The following is a 20008-nucleotide window of genomic DNA, read 5'->3' as shown; positions in this document are numbered from 1 at the left end:
CTGAAATTAACAACTAAATTTTCAGGTAAAACAGTCCGAATTCATTCACCAACAAAAATCCATAACTAAACCATAGAATCCCTACAGTACAGAAGGTGGCTATTCAGCCCATCTGCACTGACACTTCGACAGAGCATCCTACCCAGGCCTACACCCTCCTCTGCTCACTCTATCCTCAAACGCTGTGCGTTTACCATGGTCAAGCCACCTAACCTGAAGATCTTTGGACTATGGGAGGAAACCAGAGGATACACATGCCAGAAGAGGCAGTCCAGCTGTGACACCCCCATCCTGGTGGAGAGTGACGAGGTCAACCCCTTGCCCGCAACCCAAACCTACCCAACCCCCAGGATCCTTGAGGGACCGATCTTTTGCAGCCTGGCAGCAGCAGAGGGGCAAATAGATACTCGACCTACCTTGGGGCCCAAGGTGCTAGGCCAGAGTGTCAGTGCTAGGGTGCCAGGGGAAGTGCACTGTTGGCACTGCCAAGCTACGTGGTCTGAAGGGAGGCTGAGTCAGCAGCAGCCTGAGAGGGAAGAGGGGGCTGAGTAAGGGAGGGGCCTGAGGGTGAGGGGAGCTATGTAGGGAGTCTGAGGTGGCACGGCGCTGTGTCGGGGGTCTGAACGGGGTGTCAGGTCGGATAAACCTCATGCCTGTGTGGTGGGGGTGGGACGGGTGGAGTGGGAGGATGCTCTCATTGCTGTCGGGTTGGTGGTGCTTCCTCGACCCTCAGGGTGAAACACACCAGATCTTCACTTGTGAGGACCTGTATGAAAGTCCACCCAGTGCAGATCCCGCTGGGTAGGTGGGTGAATAGCGGGAGCTATTTGACTCGGGCTGCAAGCATGCTAATTATATTGAAATGCGTGGATTTGAATATGCATTTGTTGGAGCCTGGGCCTGGGAGAGTTGCAAAGGGTTTGGCGATCGGCATGGAATCCATTTTTCTGCCGACTCCTGATTCTCCAGGCCATCGCAATACTCGCCTAGAGCTAGCAGACCAGAGAATCCTCTCCTTAATCTATGTTTCAAGAGCCTAATTCATCACTGAAGTTTGTGTAGGTGCAGTACTTCAAATCCCTAAACCCAAAAACCAGCGGACATCTTTTACCGCCCTCCAGCGAAACCTGACTCTATCCAGCTCAGTGTGGCAGAGAGAGTTGAACTCACCCAGGAAGGTCAAAGTACTCTTGTGGAGTCCAATGAGGTAGAATATTTAGCTATGTTTATTGTACTTGGGATCAGGATGTCTATTCTCGCTGTAATGCAGGGAAGACGTATTGATTTTTGATGCCATTAAGGTCACCCAAAGAGGAAAGCCATAGGCTCAAGATCAACCATTGTACTTGGTTCCTAAATGCCTTTAAACTTCATGGACGCTGGCTACCTTCTTGCAGCTGCCCCAAGTCAGTTTAAAGAGAGTTAAAGAAAACTGTACACATTTGCATGAATAAAAACAAATTATTTTCAGTTACTACAGGATATTTGTAATATAGTTTCAATTTGATTGATCTTTTCTCATTTTACACAGGGTGCATTTCTGTAGGGAAGTAGGAGAGGCAAGAAAAAAAAAAAAAAATCCAGTGTGCGAGAAGTAAATTAATATCAACAGCGACTTGGTCATTTATCTAAAGTGCTTTGCAATCACATTTTTTGCTTTCCCTGCAAAGATTTTCCCATTTCACTGAGCTAAAGTAAAGTTTATTTATTAGTCACAAGTAAGGCTTACATTAACACTGCAATGAAGTTACTGTGAAATTCCCCCAGTCGCCACATTCCGGAGCCTGTCCGGGTCAACGTACAGACTGTGGGAGGAAACTGGAACACCCGAAGGAAACCCACGCAGACATGGGGAAAACGTGTAAACTCCACACAGACAGTGACACAAGCCGAGAATTGAACGCAGGTCCCTGGCGCTGTGAGGCAGCAGTGCTAACCACTCTGCCATTCCAATTTGAATTAGGGCATTCTGATTTTTTTTTTGTTTGGAAAACCATCAAATTTCTGAAATCTATCACAGACACGTGCAGTCCTGGGGTTGCTGGATTTGAGGTGCTCTATTCGTACTACAGTAGGAACACCATTGTCTGACATATGAGCAGAGAAGTTCAAAACGGGTGCTTTGTTTATCCCCTTCTCTATTCCCCTAGTTCTCTATTGTTGTGGATTAAATTGGACAACTGACAACTCTGCCAAATGTATGGCCAAATGGAGTTTTCAGAAAACGGGAACACCAGCAAGCAACGCCACAGCCACAGAGATAGACTCTTCATTTAAATATTAATTTGGGGCATATCCAATTCTGCAGGTCGTTTCTCACCATTGTGGCATTCAGAGCCTAAATTATAGCTATGTGGCATGAGCATTTAGGGTTGCTAAGCACCAGTCATCTATTAGGATTTCATGAAGGAGGCACAGGAATGTTAAGACAGGTGGGCCAGATTTTGTGGTAAAAATAACAGCGAGGCTATCAATGCTCATTGTTATTAAAGAGGAAAACACAGAACAACTTTCAGTGATGGCATATAGACAGTTAACATGGCGATCAGGATATTGCTGTCTGACTTGTCTTGCCTCTCCTGAAGCATCACCATGCTGGTATTTCTGTGAGCACATTCACTAGATAGCTACTAAACATGCCAGGAAAAGTTACAACTATTCCATGCCACAGCAGGTAAATTTGATAAGTTGCATGTCCTGCCAAGCAAGCTGGCTGGTGCTGAAAGTTGACTTTTACAGATTTGGAGTCTCATTCCTGTAGATTTTAATTATTGGAGATAGTAAAAAAGTTAAACCTTTTTTCAACTTTTTCTTCATTTCTTGCCTTTTTTTTCCCCTGAATTGAAGTTCTGTTTAAGTTGCATGGCCGAGCAGTAGCCTGAAGGTTCCCACCCAGGTCACACACGTCGGCATGTTTATATTATCATGTATGTGCAGCTGAACAAAATAATTTAAAGGGGCCACATACGTAAACAAATAGTTCATTCACTCCACAATTCAAGGGTACGTTGCTCTTGATCCAATTTTTAATTTCTCTGTTTATTTTGCTTTCTCTTTATGATTTGACATTGAGTTAACTATTCCCACTGACAATTTCTGGTTCAGACTCTGTGTGGCTCAGTGAGGATTCTTCAATCTGATTGGTTAGAAAGGTACACAGTGACTTGTCCTGTTCAAACAGGTCCTGAATTTGTTGTAGAAAGCGTCGCCGTGCTGTTTGGATTTATAATCACTGCTAGTTCTAGTGCAAAACTCCACCAAGTCTGTGAGCTAGTGTAAGCACAATGAATTGCAAGCACCATTTGTTTGCTGTTGTCTCCAAAGGCCAAGCCAGTCATGTGCACGTTGTAGCAGAAATGCCACCCCTCCCATAGAGATGATCCCACCCAAACTATTGATATTGGAGTCCTTCACCTGCTGTGGCCCTCAGATTGCAGCTTTCTAGCAAAGCATGCACAAAACATTCCAATCCCAGTTTTTCCAGGTGTTGAAGTCAACCTAATGATCCCCCAAAATTGAAGTTTGTTATAGTAAGATTTTGTGAGATCCAGAGATTATCTTCTGGCCTGGTGTCAGTTCAATCTCAGCCTAGCCCAGCATCCACTCCTTTCCCCCTAAACTGGCCTTACCTGTTGACTGGTTCTAGAACATTCTGGAGAGCTGTAGTGGATGTCAATCTGGTGCCTGCATCTCACTGCAAAGAATGTTACAGCCTAACTTGAAAAGTGGTTTGAGCCTCCTGTCTTCTGATGGCATCCAACCTGAATGTTTTATTGATGTAATCTCCAAATTTATTTGACCTGGGAAAATGATAATTTATTTCAATAAAAATATCAAGACGATTCCAACAATAATGGAGTTTTGCACCCTTCAGTAGTTTTCAAAGTATCTTACTATGGAACATAGAAAAACTCTGTGTATGTAAGTAATTGTCTTAATACAAATTTTTAGAAGAACATTATTGAGTTGCTATGGGTGTTGATCGCTCTTTCTATGTTGTGTACATTTGTAGGCCTATCAGAAAGGAGGAGACCCAAAATATAAACTGATTCCAACTGGTTACAGAGTGCTTACGTCCATGATTGAATATGCCTTATTGGTGGACAAATATTTCCCTGACCCAAGTGGTGAGTAACACATTTTGATGTGCACAGTGGTTTCGGTGCAAATCAAATATAAGTTCATGTCATTCTGCAGGAAAGAAGCACATCACCCAAGCAACAACAGTGTCCATGTTTCCAGGTGGTGGAAACCTCGGTAGCTTTTCAATAAAATGAAGACCAGCAGATCTTACATAGTTGAATTTCTAAAATCTGCATTAGCGAAGATGGAACTGAGGCAGGGGATAAGGAGTAGAATTATTTCACTTAGCAATACAGTTTGGCAATATCTGTAAGCTGGAGAATGAGTCTTCGCAGCATGCGAGGCTGTGGTTAAGAAGGCGTATGGTGTACTGGCCTTCATCAATCGAGGAATTGAGTTTAGGAGTCGTGAGATAATGTTGCAGCTATGTAAGACCCTGGTCAGACCACACTTGGAGTACTGTGCTCAGTTCTGGTTGCCTCATTACAGGAAGGATGTGGAAGCCATAGAAAGGGTGCAGAGGGGATTTACAAGGATGTTGTCTGGGTTGGGGAGCATGCCTTATTAGGATAGGTTGAGTGAGCTTGGCCTTTTCTCCTTGGAGAGACGAAGGATGAGGGGTGACCTGATAGAGGTGTATAAGATGTTGAGAGGTATTGATCGAGTGGATAGTCAGAGGCTTTTTCCCAGGGCTGAAATGGTTGCCACAAGAGGACACAGGTTTAAGGTGCTGGGGAGTAGGTACAGAGGAGATGTCAGGGGTAAGTTTTTCACTCGGAGGGTGGTGGGTGCGTGGAATGGGCTGCCAGCAACGGTGGTGGAGGCGGATTCGATAGGGTCTTTTAAGAGACTTTTAGATAAGTACATGGAACTTAGTAAGATAGAGGGTTATAGGTAAGCCTAGTAATCGCTAAGGTAGGAACATGTTCGGCACAACTTTGTGGGCTGAAGGGCCTGTATTGTGCTGTAGTTTTTCTATGTTTCTATGTTTGAGTGAACGTTCAAAGACTATTTCCTCGGGTGGATGGAGCTATTACAAGGGGGCATAACTATAGGGTTCATGGTGGGAGATATAGGAAGGGTATCAGAGGTAGGTTCTTTATTCAGAGAGTGGTTGGGGTGTGGAATGGACTGCCTGCAGTGATAGTGGAGTCAGACACTTTAGGAACATTTAAGCGGTTATTGGATAGGCACATGGAGCACACCAGGACGATAGGGAGTGGGATAGCTTGATCTTGGTTTCAGATAAAGCTCGGCACAACATAGTGGGCCGAAGGGCCTGTTCTGTGCTGTACTATTCTATGTTCTATGTTCTATTCCAAAAAACGCAGAGAAAAGGGCCTCAAGATTCAATATGGTATGGAAAAAAGGAATGTGGACCAAAGGGGTCCCAGGGCTTGGTCCCCATTTTGGTTTAACTGATCTCAGACAAGATAGTGGTCAGACAGTTACACTTGTCCCTGTTTTCCCTAAATTAGAAAGCTTAGCTGATTTCTACCTTCTCCTTACACTGCCCCACCCCCAGTCCATTTCTTCCTGTGGTAAATATAGACACCATCTGAACTGTACAGACCAGTGTAATGGTTTTCTACTTGTTAGCCTGAATGAGCAATTTCTCATGATGAAAATGCTCACTGCATTGGTTGGTTCTGTGGACTCCACCTTGAATAGACAAATGGTGCAGTACCGAGGACTTTAGCATATTACTGTTCCGTAACACAAAGATGTCAATTTTTGGGATTTTCGATCATTTTTTTCATCAACAGGATATAGGCTGGAATTTTACCGGCATGCCCGCCCCAATTCCGGGGGCAGGCTCAGCTCGGAGAACAGCATTCTCCGTTGGCCTCAGGTGGGATCGTAAGAACCTTTGGCAGATGTGCTGGTAAAATTCCGCCCATAGAAATGATACACATTTAAGCATATGATTCAAATTAAAATGAGCTTGCACAACTTTAAAATTTGACCAAGGACAATAAATAATTAATTGACATACCCCAGACTCCCATCAGACTGTCAGATCTTACATTGAGAAGAAGGTGGCTTGCCTGCTGACAATTCTCTCTTAATGGGGAGGACTAGTTTAATTGACAGATACACTAACCAATCATTGATCAGGAGAGTCAAAGGTATATAGGCCCAGCTTTCGATACGCACAATAGACACAACTGAAAAATGTAGGATTATCTGCTCAGAAGGCTAGCGAGGTCCCGGCAATTTATGGTAAACTGAATGTTGAATAAGCCTCAGTGAGCTTTGGTCTATTTCAATCTTAGACTAATTTATAGCAGTAATAGTCAGTCAGCTAACCCAGAGTCGGTCAGCGTGCCTTATTGTTTTGACTTAGTGTCTGCTGTGCCTTGTGTAAAAATCAAAGCTGACACCCCATGCAGTACTGAGGGAATGCTGCACTGTCAGAGATGTTGTCTTTGGTATGAGAGGCCCCATTTGTCAGTACAGGTGGATGCAAAAGATCCCATGACACTGTTTCAAAGAAGAGCAAGGAAGCTATCCCCAGTGACGGGGCCAATATTCAATCAACATCACAAAAAACACATGGCTGTTTGTAGGAGTTTGTTGTGCCCTGATTGAATCATATAGTGCAGAAAAGCCCCTTCGGTGCATTGAGTCTGCACCAACACACAAGAAACATCTGAACTCCCACCTAATCCCATTTACCAGCACTTGACCCATAGCCTTGAACTGGCTGCCGTGTTTCCTATATTAGCACAGTGACTACACTTTAAAAGTACTTCATTGGTTGTGATGTGTTTTAAGACATTGGATGATCATGCCAAGCAGTTTATAAATCACATCTTTCTTTTATTCATGAGTAACAGTTCAAGAGGTAAGGGAAATTGAATGGAATATACCATGCAGGGGTTGATCAGTAATGCCAGTTTAGTGCAAGTTGAAATTCTATCCCCACATCTTTGAAACTTTTTATTCATCTGCCATTCAAAGATTGGAGATATCCTCATATGGGAATATGATAGACACATTATCCATTTTTTATTTATTCTTGGGACATGGGTGTCACTGGCTGGCCTGCATTTATTGCCCATCCCTAGTTGTCTGAGGACAATTGAGAGTCAACCACATTGCTGTGGCTCTGGAGTCACGTGTAGGCCAGACCAGGTAAGGATGGCAGATTTCCTTCCCTAAAGGACATTCATGAAGCAGATGGGTTTTTTCGACAATCAACAATGGTTTCATGGTCATCAGTAGATCCTTATTCCAGATTTCTTTTTTTTATTGAATTCAAATTCCACCATCTGTTGTGGCGGGATTCGAATCTGGGTCCACAGAACATTAGCTGAGCTTCTGGATTGATAGTCTAGCAATAATACCACTAAGCCATCACCTCCCCATGCGCAGCCATATTAAAATGTTTAAAGGGCCCATGCACTCCGCAGACTACAAAAAGTAATTAAAGGTTGTGTTGGACTTAGTTACTGTTGGGAGTGATTAATAAATGGCTATTGTATTTACTCATCCTCTCCTAATAACATCAACCCTATCTTTGTTTTTCAGCAGCCAATGGGAAAGATGGCAATCAAAGCTTCCTGGTTAACCACACCCAATACCCAGTGTACCTGTGGCACCCTTACCGAAAACATAGTTACTTTTGTTTTGAGAATGAAGAGACACAGCAGGGATTTGGGGCTGTTCTCAATGACTGTATCCGGCACCTCAATTATGGTAAGTTTGATGGTATGAACTTATGAGTCAAGATATTCTCGTAATCTTCTGAGCATCATAATCATTCTTTCAGTGAAAATCAATGGGTTTGGTACACTCCAGAAAAGGGAGATTTTGGCAGGTTTTATGGCATTTCAAAACAAACTCCAAATGTAGGTTAGTGACAAATTGGACATTATCCATTTTGTTGATTTTCTCTGTTGCCGATCAAAGATACACTCCTATCAAGTTGATCGGGTAAATGTGAGTCATTTTAATGAGGGAAATGGCGTGACTTTCCAATGCCTTTCTTGTACAAAAATGAGTATCAGCAAGGCTGTGATGAGGTCATCAAAATTCTTCCTTTGACTGAAAAGTAGAAATTTAAAATGTTATATTAATTGAAAGAGAACAGAAGCTGTGCCTACGTTGAAAATGCTTTTCCAACTACAGAAATGTTCCCCTTTAAGGACAGATATTCCATCCTGTGCCAATGAAAACCAATTAGATTGCAGCTTTATTGTCGTCTTCTGTTTTGTATGATTCTATGATTCTAAAGCCAAAAGTAATCAGGGTAGGATATAACGGGCTGAGTTTTCATAAGCCTCATTATATATTAGTGGCAGAAAGTCCAGGCATCCATTAGAGTACTGAAACACCTGAGCCCCAGGGAAAACATTGCTCATTAACTGTTCTGGCTATCTGATCCCTTTTATCAATTGCACAGTGTTTATTTACACAAGATAAAGAAGTTTCAAGTGCTTGCTGTTTCAGCAATTGAAGCCACAGAATTCTTATAGTGCAAGAGATGGTCATTTAGCCCATTGAGTCTGCACCGGCTCTCTGAAAGAGAATCTTACCCCGTCCACCCCACCCCCACCCTATTCCCATAACCATACACATTTACCAAGGCTAATCCACTTAACCTATGCATCTTTGGACTGTGGGAGGAAACGGAAACACTTGAAGGAAACCCATGTAGACACAGGGAGAACATGCAAACTCAACACGGACAGTTACAGACAGAAATCTTAAAGGTCTGGAAGATTGACACTTATTGGCTTGTATTAAAATGAGTTTTTTAAGAAAGTGGAACGTTATCAATGAATTACTTTTTAAAAGCTTTTTTTAATACATCCTATAATCACGATAGGATTCATTGGTTCTACAGATTGTAAAATGGGTGTGCTATGGCTTGTGGGAACATGAGGAGCCATGGGGTGGGTAGGGGCATAACTTTGCATGGGGGACATCAGGGGCTATAGTGGGTGAGTGGGGGTGCATTCCTAGGCATGGAGGTCCATAGGGAGTGGGTGAGAGGCATACCTTGGCATGGGGGCATGAGGTTCCGTCCATAGGAGGTGATTGGGAGGCATGAGGTGCAATGCCTCCAAAGTCTTTCCTGGGCTGATAACCCTTAAATCATGGGCAGAGATTGAAACCATGGGAAATGAAACCCTCTTGCACTATGATCCCAGTGAAACGATCTCATAAGTACATCTGTGATAGAAAAAAGTCGACAGCCTCTGTCTCAGCAGTCCCAATGATTCGTAAAGGGATTCTGAAACAAGGGATTTGGGAAACTGTTTTCTGCTGTGTACTCCTAGTATTTTCATTTCCAAAAATTGAAACTATTTTCAGTTTCATTACTGTGATTTTTTTTTTGTTGGTGAATTGGTCTGATGCAAGAGTCATGTGTTACAATTTTCCCCCGAGTTTGCGATTATAAGTTTCTAGCTGATTGTGCTGATACAAACAAGAGACATTAATTTATTTTCCTGAGAGGTCCAAAAGCTAAAACAATAAGAAAAATGTGCTACTAGGCACACTCTGCAATGCCACAGTGGGCATTGACTTTGACTCCTCATGGATGAACAAGTGACTCATGCTGAACTATAGGTCTGACATTCCTCACCCGAGTGGCCATTCTTCATATGTCAGATTAGGCAGTGAATGGGCAGGCAATTCAATCATGGGGATACCATAGCTCAGCATAACCAGCTGGAGAATCTAGAACAGGGTCACAATCTCAGAATAAGGGGTTGGCCATTTAGGACTGAGATGAGGAGAAATTCCTTCACTCAAAGGGTTGTACATTTTTGGTGTTCTCTAGCCCCGAGAGCTGTGGATGTTCAGTTGTTGAGTACATTCAAGACAGAGGCCACTAGATTTTTGGGTATTAAAGAAAGTAAGGGCTATGGGAATATTGCAGGAAGGTGGAATTGCGGTAGATAATCAGCCATGAATGGTAGAACTGCTTCAGAATCTTAAATTTCCGAAATGTCCTCTGTTCTTATAGCAATGAATGAAAGATTGGATGACTTAGTGCCTGTGGCCAGAATTCTCTATCCAAAATCCATCCATTTGTGTCCACCTCCCAATAATTTTGCTATGGCTATGCCATTTGGACACAATGAAGGTTACATTTGGAAGAAAATAACTTGGAATTAGCTTAATTCCTTTGGGTTACTATCTGGCTGTTTTCTTTCCCACTGTCGCAGCTGTATTTGACCCAGGTTGAAAACTTCAACCTGTGGTGAGATGGTGTTTTTTTTTTGAATATTGCAATATTTTTGCCCCACAACAACAATTGGACAATTTGATTGCAAAACACTTTATAAAAACGTCACAAGGACAATTTATACAACATTGTGTTGACCTTGCTGTCAATTTAAATGAATAATGACCTCCTACAGCATGCACATGTGAGCTGCACTGCACTCCAGGGAAATCTGCACCAGAGCAGGAGGGTCTGTCTTCTGCAACTGTTCCCCCACCTGGGCCATGTCTGTACCTGCTGTAGCATTGGCCAATTATCCTTTTGTGAGTGAATTTAATGACCTGCAATTGAGATTGAGGAGACCGTAAAGACTGGAAATGTAACATATAGAGACAATTACAGAAGATAACTGTTTAGGGCCTTTTTCCCATTGCAGACGGCAGTAACACCATATTTGTCACAGTAACATTTCTGCAACATTGTGTTGCTTGTTTTATGACAATGAGAAGGATAACTGGGGTAAGAACTATACAGAATGATATTTTCCGGTTTAAACAGATGGTTACGATGTGAAATCTTGTTCTCCCCCGGGACTGCATTTTAAGATGTTAATTCAACTTTACTGATCATTTTTCTCCTGTGTAGACAACTGCTTTAAAGCAGAGATGTTATATAAACACTGAGCTAAGACTGATTCAGTCTTCATTAACCAACCCAAACTGACTTTAAAATCTTGTGTAAAAGGGAAACATTGTTGAATGAACCAGCTTCTGTTTGCAATGATGAGCAATGGCTTTTAGTTAACTGCTTAGTACAGCAGGAACAGAATCTGCACAGTAAGGACAATCTCTGGGGTTTATTTTAAGCAATGCCAGTGAGAAAGGAGAAGCTTTTAAAAACCAACCATTTGTCGTTAACTCTGTTGGTTTTCCACCTGCTCAAGATACAGATTTCCTCCCAGACCATTTTCCTCAGTTTGCCAGGTGTGTAAATAACATTTCTGGCAACTTTCCCATGAACACAAGCAAGTTCAGCAATGTTTCCACAGGAGACTTTTACAAACATCTGCCGCTTGATTTTTCGGCCCTGCTAGCACCGGGCTCGGAGGCGGGCAGCAGCTGAAAACAGTCCCACCGGCTAGGGTGCCAGTTCCCCTGCTGCATCCCAAATCCCAAGGCCTTTTTCAGAAGAGCCAGGATGGGGAAGGCAGCAGGACCACCCACTTGCTCATGGCAGGGAGCTGGCGCGGCTCATTCAGGGCCACTTAAGGCCAATTGAATTAGAGCAATTTGAATGTTCCTGTCAGCCGTTAGGTTCCCACTGGCACTGGGGAATATCTTGGTGACTGGAGGTAGCTTTCCTTGCAGTAGACTGGGAAGGGGGTCAGTGTTTCAGTCAGGCCTAGAGGCCTTCCCTATACCTTTTAGGTGCTGTAGCATCCACATTCCAACCTCTAAAGGACCACTATCCCCTCCCCCCTCCTGTAGAGTGGTGGCCTGCCTGCAAAAGCCATCTTTTAATTTAAACTTTAAAACCATTGGAGTGAGGGCACCTCCATTTTGAAGCCCCTTCTTCCTCACTTACTTGCCATCGCAGCCTGCTGCTGGTCCTTTTAAACAGGACAGCCACTGATTAACCCTCCAACTTCGAGAGCCTGTTTTCCTACCATCCTTATTCAAAGGGTGGGCCAACCCTCTGGCCATTAGCTGACTGTTGTGGGGAAAACCACAGTGAGTGACTCTTTCCCACACTGCTGTCATGCTGAAGTGACCAATACTTCAGCATGACAGCAAAGTTCACAAGCACAGAAGGAGCCCCTGGCCTCTGCTTCCCATATCTTCTAAAGTGCTAAAGTACATGAGATGGTTTCCTGTTGCCTTCCTAATGTGTCCTTAAAGGGAATCTCTTCCCGCTGGATTCTCTTGGAAGCAGCTAGCATCTCTCCATGTTTTAGCTCTTCCGCCATTACTGTTGAATATTTTCTGGTTCTGCTATTGGCCGTGGCTCATAACACTGAGCATGAGACCCTTACCTGCGCCTGGAGTGACTCATAAAAAGACAGGAATAACCACCTACTGAGATGTCAAATGATTCCAGGACCTTACCTGGGGATTAGCAGTCTAAATTTCCAACATAAGGCATCAACTATCCAAACAGGCTGTACTACCATTACATTAATGTTTTCTCACTCTATGAGAATGTAACAAAAATAGCTAATAAATCAAAGACAGAAATCACACAACAGATGGGTGGAAATATAATAGTCTTGAGAGCCTTTAAAAACCTCTGGAGGCACCCCAGGGCCTGGGGATCCGTTTTTTTAAACCTGTGGTACAAGGGAATCTAGAACTCACAATTGGATCTGTGGAAGTGTAATAGGCCAGGATGTGGCTCTGTCATCCCCAATTTTCCAGGCATCAAGTTTGGACACTTGTCTGTGCCTTGATGAGTGGAGGATGGGCATTCAACCATACAATAGGAGGGAAAGTTTGAGGGAGGGTCACTTCAGGTCATCCACCTACACCTGAGAGCTGACAGGAGAAGGTCACTTCAAATCCAGGTCACTTCCTGGTCAGGGACAGGTGAGCTTTGGAGAAACTTGGAAGGAATCCAGGGTGGGTTGGGAGGAATGTTGGGAAAATGGGAAAAGGAAAATAACTTAGTTGGTATATGCTGCTGATGAAATTAGGTTTCCAAAATGTAAAAAAAGAGGGAAATAAAGCTTTTTTTCATAGTTGCAGTGAATGGCACTGAACAACTATTGCGTGATAAATAAGCCACGCATTGTTAAGCAACATGACCCTTACTCAAGCTGCTATTTATAATCTATTACTCATGCTTAACACACACCAGTTTGACAGACTGAGCCTGCATCCTGTCTGACATCATTTCCTGGCAGAATGTCAGTTTGTGGTGAACAGCTTTATAATACAAAGAAAGAGTTTTCCTTTATGCAAATCAAATCTTCAAAACTGGAATTTAAAACCATTTTGTTTTTAATTTCTCTGCTGTCGTTTTGGCCTTGCACAAACCCAAATGGCTGAGGACGAACCTGAGAACAGGATTCCCTTGCTGCTGCTCTTCATTTGTCCAATAGGAACTGCTCACAGGGGAAGAAAGTCCAAGAAAATAAATTTTTGCTCAGAAAGGACTTTCCCAATGTGTAGGTGATTGAGACCTATTCATGATGATATATCCGACTGTAAAAATCTCATAGAATTCCCTACGCACTGAAAAACTACCATTTCCAGTCACTGCCTCTATAAACTACTGAGAAGGCATCAGTCTTGAAGAGAAATTAGCTTTTTCCCCTGTGGCTCCATTCACTTTTGCTCCAGGGGGTATGGGGGTGGAGGGAAGGGATGAAGGATCTGCCCACTGACCCTGGAAGCAATTGTTCGTAGCCACTGGGGGGTAGGCATATACCGAGAAGGGCTGGTTAGAAAGCCCACCTCTGTTCTCTGGGACCTTGTCCTTATTGTTTTAAAAGTTATTAGGCCCTCGCCACTCTCACATGCCTACCCTCACGCCAACCCATGTCCTCTATCCTCCTCATGCCCCCAATATTCCCCATGATACAACCATGCTAACTCATACCCCCCACCTCCCCCATGCTGCCTCGTGCCCCCATGTGAACTAATGACCCCCATTTTCCCCTCATACCCCAGTCATCTCCATATCCACTGCCCCATTGCCCACCATGGGCAGACTTCAGAAGACATGTGGAGATTAAAAAGCATTAAACTTCAAACAATCTAATACAGCTCTCACACATACACACTTCATAGCAAAATATTCCGATTCATGAAATCCTTTCAAAGTTTTTAAATCTGAAGTGGTAAATCTCTTATTAAATACAAATTTCTATTCAAAAGCCACATCAAAGAGAGCTAATCTTTTAATAGCCTCTTTAAATTGTCAATCCAACTATGAAGGCAGATCCTTGTTGAGATAATTATACCACTTGCAACTGAGCCAGGCATTCATTCTGACATATTAACTCTTGGGAATGCCAACCATTGAAATTGCATAAAGAGATGGTAATCTTTTTCTAACATACACCAGATGGCCTGTCAATCAAAATAGTCCAGCAGGTTTTTAAAAAATTCTCACTGTCTGCTTAAGTCTGATTTGTTGTTTATTCAAAGAGCAGGGCATTTAAAAAGCTTCAGATCATGCCACTTAAGCAGAACATATCCACCCTTCAAGAAGGATTACATCTTCCCCACCATAGAATCATAGAATCCCTACAATGCAGAAGGAGGCCATTTGGCCTACACCAACAACAATCCCACCCAGGCCTTTTCTCCGTAACTCCACATATTTACCCTGCTAATCCCCTGACACTAATGGTCATGTTAAATTGACCCATCGACCTAACCTGCACATCTTTGGACTGTGAGAGGAAACAGGAGCACCTGGGGGAAACCTGTGTAGACACAGCAATTTGAGACTCCCACTCTGTAGATTAAGATCCTTTGAGCAGCCAAAATGGAGTCTGTTTGAACTCAGCACTAAGTTCAAATTACCTTTCTGAATTTGGGTTTCCCGCCTGTGTGAATCACACCCTGCCCCCTTCCCTCTGCTGGCAAAAATGGAGCCTGGCAAAAATGGGAGTGAGGCTTTCATATCATGGCCTCCAGAGTCAGCCTGATTCTGCATGAAAATGGCCTGAAGTATTTGAAGTGTATCATGGTCTTGCCCCATTCCAAAATGGGACAAAAGTTTTTATGTAATTTCTTATTTCTTTGATGTCTCTTTCCCTCTACCAGTTTCCTTCCTTTTACAGCAAAGTGCTGAGTGGATGCTGAACTGTAGAGTTCCACCTTTTAGTTGAGCTGTTAAATGATGGCCCATCCACTGTCTCTGATAGATGTGAAAGATCACATGATGCTATCAGAAGCACCGTAAACCTCACAGGCTTACCCTGCTAGCTGGCCCTGCAGTAGGAGAGTGCGGCCACTTTAACATACCTGCCAGCTTCTCAATGGAGGTGGTGAAAATTTCAATGTTATTTTCTCCAAACTTGGGTATTAATCAGGATTCTTTAAGAAATCAAAGCTTGCCATTGAACCAGGGTTATTCGAATTACCAGCAACTTCCCCACTAAATAAAGAAAATTCCTCCCTAGTTATTTCAACCTGTCTTATTTCACTATTCTTTTGTGCTTGCAACTCCTTCTCAAACTTCTCCACTGGAAGACTCGCTCCCATTGTCTTCCTCCTGGAATTCTAACTCTTGCTTTCAGTTGTCTAGGTGGGTTTTGGCTAAGGTTTCCTGGTCTGTGGTTTCAGGTTCTATATCTTCTGCCTGTTCCAACTCTGCAGTGAGGCTAAAATGCTCAGCCAGTATCTTTAGCGCCTCAGGCTTTTTAACCTTTTGCTTTATATAAAATTCCACCTGCTTAGCCAGAGCTTTCTGCTGTTCCATTGTTAGCGTTGTTACTAATGGCAAGCTAAATCCTTCTGTTCCACAAATGATTTCACATCAAAGCGAGTCATTCGGTTTTTTAGTGTTAATACATGAAGCTTGCTGCTGTAGTACTTTTGTTTTAATGACAAGGGGAGTGTGGGGAGATTTTCTGCCCCTGTTTTCAGGAGATGGGAATGAAGGAGTGGGGCGGAGAATAACGCAAGAGTCCCAAAATGGCTTTCACGCCAGCAGGATTTCCAGTTGCGATTGTCCCTAACCCCCTGCCAATGACGTAATGGGAATCTTGAATTTACAAGTTGGGATCCTCATTTGCATCAATTTAAATGTTGCCTGATCATTCCTCCTCCCCCATCCTCCCACATTAAGTTGACCATTTATGTTGATGTGAATCACAACAGGTCCCCCCACGATGTGCACCTGGCAAGCAGAACCTGCCAGAGGGGCACAGGTAATTAGTGAGTACAGCAGCTAGGGGAGAGGGTCATGAGTCACAGTATTCAGGGGCATTGCCAGGAGGCAGTGCTGGGGGTCAGTGCGGAGGTGGAGGGTTGGGGGGGTGTTTAGTTGTTGGGGGGAGTTGTGTGTGGTGTTCCATGGTGGTGGGGTTGGTTGGAGCTCCATGAGGGATAAGAACATAAGATCTAGGAGCAGGAGTAGGCCATCTGGCCCCTCGGGCCTGCTCCGCCATTCAAAAAAATCATGGCCGATCTTTTTGTGGACTCAGCTCCACTTACCCGCCCGCTCGCGATAACCCTTAATTCCTTTACTGTTCAAAAATTTATCTATCCTTGCCTTAAAAACATTTAATGAGGTAGCCTCAACTGCTTCACTGGGCAGGGAATTCCACAGATTCACAACCCTTTGTGTGAAGAAGTTCCTCCTCAACTCAGTCCTAAATCTGCTTTCCCTTATTTTGAGGCTATGCCCCCTAGTTCTAGTTTCACCCACCAGTGGAAATAACTTCCCTGCTTCTATCTTATCTATTCCCTTCATAATCTTATATGTTTCTATAAGATCTCACCTCATTCTTCTGAATTCCAATGAGTATAGCCCCAGTCTACTCAGTCTCTCCTCATAAGCCAATCCTCTCAACTCCGGAATCAACCTAGTGAATCTCCTCTGCACCCCTCCAGTGCCAGTATACCCTTTCTCAAGTAAGGAGACCAAAACTGTACACAATACTCCAGGTGTGGCCTCACCAGCACCTTATACAGCTGCAACATAACATCGCTGTTTTTAAACTCCATCCCTCTAGCAATGAAGGACAAAATTCCATTTGCCGCCTTAATTACCTGCTGCACCTGCAAACCAACTCCTTGAGATTCCTGCACAAGGACACCCAGGTCCCTCTGCACAGCAGCATGCTGCAATTTTTTACCACTTAAATAATAGTCCATTTTGCTGTTATTCCTACCAAAATGGATGACCTCACATTTCCCAACATTGTACTCCATCTGCCAGACCCTCGCCCACTCACTTAGACTACCTATATCCCTTTGCAGACTTTCAATGTCCTCTGCACACTTTGCTCTGCCACTCATCTTAGAGTCATCTGCAAATTTTGACACACTACACTTGGTCCCCAACTCCAAATCATCTATGTAAATCGTAAACAATTGTGGTCCCAACACTGAACCCACACCACTAGTCACTGATCGCCAAGTGCTGGGCATCCCAGATAGTCTCTTGAGGAGGAGCAAGGGCACGTTTTGTTGTGGGGGGGTTGCATCCGGAGGTGAGGTGGGTGTTTCATTTTTTATCCATTTACAAAAGAGCACCCAATTATCTCTTTCAAAAGAGCACCCCAATTGGGTTACAAACCTACAGAGCCCACCCTGCCAGCATGGCATCGTGCGTCCCATCCTATCATTTCTAAAAATATGTCAGGAAAAGCTGGCAGCATAGCCACTGGGCTACCTTCCATTTGTCCTACCCGAGAAGACACTTAGTCAAAAATGGCATAATTCCACCATAATTTCAGCGATTGAACTTGCTCGGTTGCTTCTAATTTCTGCTTTTAATGGCAGATTCAGATTGTTTTAGTTCAATTGATTCAGATCTTGGGTGCAGCAACCAATTCTGTTACGGACAGAGTCAAGAGAGAACTGAATCCCTTGTGCCCTTTACTTTTGCTGCCCCCAATCACTGTGGTTTTAGAAAGGTGGATGTATGTATTTCCTAGCCCCTGGAGTGTGTGGTCAATTTAAATAACAGCAGCAAGCATTCTGGGGTTTAAATAAAGAGGATTATTTATTACACATTCACCCCAAAAGTCTAAGTGCTACGTCAATCATTCAGCACTCACACATATACACACACACACACACACATATGCTCAAGACAAAATACACAGATAAAGAGAATAAGACACAAAAAAACTGTTCATAGTTCGCGTCAGAGAATAATCATTGCAGCCTTGGTAAAGAATCTTTTCCATTCTTGAATTTTGTTTAGATGAGTTCAACTAGCTGGAGTTGGCAACAGTAATGTTGTAGGATTCCCTTAAAGAGGTGAATGTGCAGCAGGCCAAAAGGTTTGACACTTGTAGTTGTCATACTAGTGGGTCACATTTTGTTTCAGATAGACTTGGGTTTAGGAATCAGACTGGGAGGTTTTTAAAGATGTAACACCTCCAATTTAAAAAAGTTTCAGTGCTGCTGCCTTGGTCGACAGCTGATATTCTGCAGCGGTGTTTAATGCAGGCTGCCCACATTTCTTGGGGTGGTCAGATAATGAGGGATTTTTGGATCAGAGGGCAGTTTTGGTCTTATGATCAACTATTATTATCCACCCAGAATGGCTTAAAATTGAAACCATTGCAATACAATGAAAATAGATGGTGGTTCTTCTCCACACTTGTGGTTAACTCATTTTGTAAAGTTTTTTCTTTTGTTAAACTGCAAAGAGATGTGGAGTCTGCAAGTCCATTGCTGCTAACTTTTGCATAAACTTTGAAAAATGGCAGGTGTGCTACCTGGGCATGTCCATTCAAGTGCGAGGGAATATCCCCACCCAGCACAATTCAATTGGGAACTTCCCAGAAGCTTGAGATAGTCTGTATTGAAGTTGCAAAGGGCACTTGAGTCTGGCAGATATCTTAATGACTGTGTTAGTGTCCATTTTAAAAAGTAAAAGATAGTTCCAGAAACTTCCAAACAATCACTGTCCATGTTTGAAATTATGAATAGGAATGTCTTCACTGACCAGGAAAGTGTGGTGAAGATACTCCCACACCACATTTAGATAGGGAGTGCTGGGAATTTGAACCAGTGATGCTGAAAGAGCAACAATACAATTCCAGGGCAGGATAGTGTGTGAAATTGAGGGAAACTCGTAGGTGGTGGTGCATCTTCTGCCCTTGGCCTTCTAGGCAGTAAAGGTCATGGGGTTTGAGGGTGCTGATGAAGAAGTCTTAGTGAGCTACGGTGCATCTTGTAGATGGTACATCCTGTATCCATGGTGCATGTGTGGTAGCTGGAATTAATGTTTAAGGTGGTGGTTGGGCACTAATCAAGTATCCTGCTTTGGCCTGGATGGTGTCGAGAGCTTTGATTATAGTTGGAATTGTACTCATTCAGGCAATGGAGATTATTCCATCACACTTGTGCCTTGGTGAACAGACTTTGAGGAGTCAGGAGGAACCTCACTCACCACATAATTTCCAGCCTTTGACCTCATCTTATAGGCACAGTACTTATGTAGCTTATCCAGTTAAATATCTGGTCAATGATAATCTCCAATATGTTGATGGTGGAAGATTTTGTGATGGTAATGCCATTGAATGGCAAAGTGAGACAGTTAGATTCTCTCTTTCGGAAATGGTTGTCGTCTGGCACTTGTATGCTTTCAATGTTACTTATTATTTATCAGTCCAAGCTTGAACGTTATCCAGTACCTGCTGTCTTCTGGCACAGACTAATTCCGTATCAGAGAAATTACTAATGGAACTGAACACTTTATAATCATCAGTAAACATCTCACTTCTGACCATATGATGGAGGAGAGATCATTGATGAAGTAGCTGAGGATCATTGGATATAGGACACTCTCCTGAGGAACTCCTGCAGTGGTGTCCTGAGGCTGAGATTGTTGGCCTCCAGCAACTGCAGCCATCTTCCTTTGTTCTAGGTAGAACTCCAACCAGAGGAGAGATTTCCCCAATTTCCATGGAGTTACATTTTACGAGGCCTCCTTTGATGCTGCACTTGGTCAAATGGTGGCTTGATGTCAAGAGCAGTCGCACTCAATTAACCTCTAGAACTCAGCTACTTGCTCTTTTTGGATCAAGGTTGTAATGAGGTCTGAAGCAGA

At 43.3% G+C, this 20008-nt stretch overlaps 1 protein-coding gene across 1 annotated transcript in view; it reads left to right on the top strand.

The window, feature by feature from the left end:
- Positions 1 to 20008, top strand: part of LOC144497286 (protein Niban 1-like) — a 112529-nt gene that overhangs the window by 54113 nt on the left and 38408 nt on the right. Inside the window, exons 4-5 of the mRNA XM_078218311.1 lie at positions 4013 to 4127; positions 7618 to 7785. Coding sequence (XP_078074437.1) covers positions 4013 to 4127; positions 7618 to 7785 — 283 coding nt within the window. The remainder of the gene's footprint in view (positions 1 to 4012; positions 4128 to 7617; positions 7786 to 20008) is intronic.

The sequence above is a fragment of the Mustelus asterias genome, chromosome 8 (assembly GCF_964213995.1).
Source record: "Mustelus asterias chromosome 8, sMusAst1.hap1.1, whole genome shotgun sequence".
Classification (NCBI taxonomy): domain Eukaryota; kingdom Metazoa; phylum Chordata; class Chondrichthyes; order Carcharhiniformes; family Triakidae; genus Mustelus; species Mustelus asterias.
This window is presented reverse-complemented; position numbering and strand designations above follow the sequence as displayed.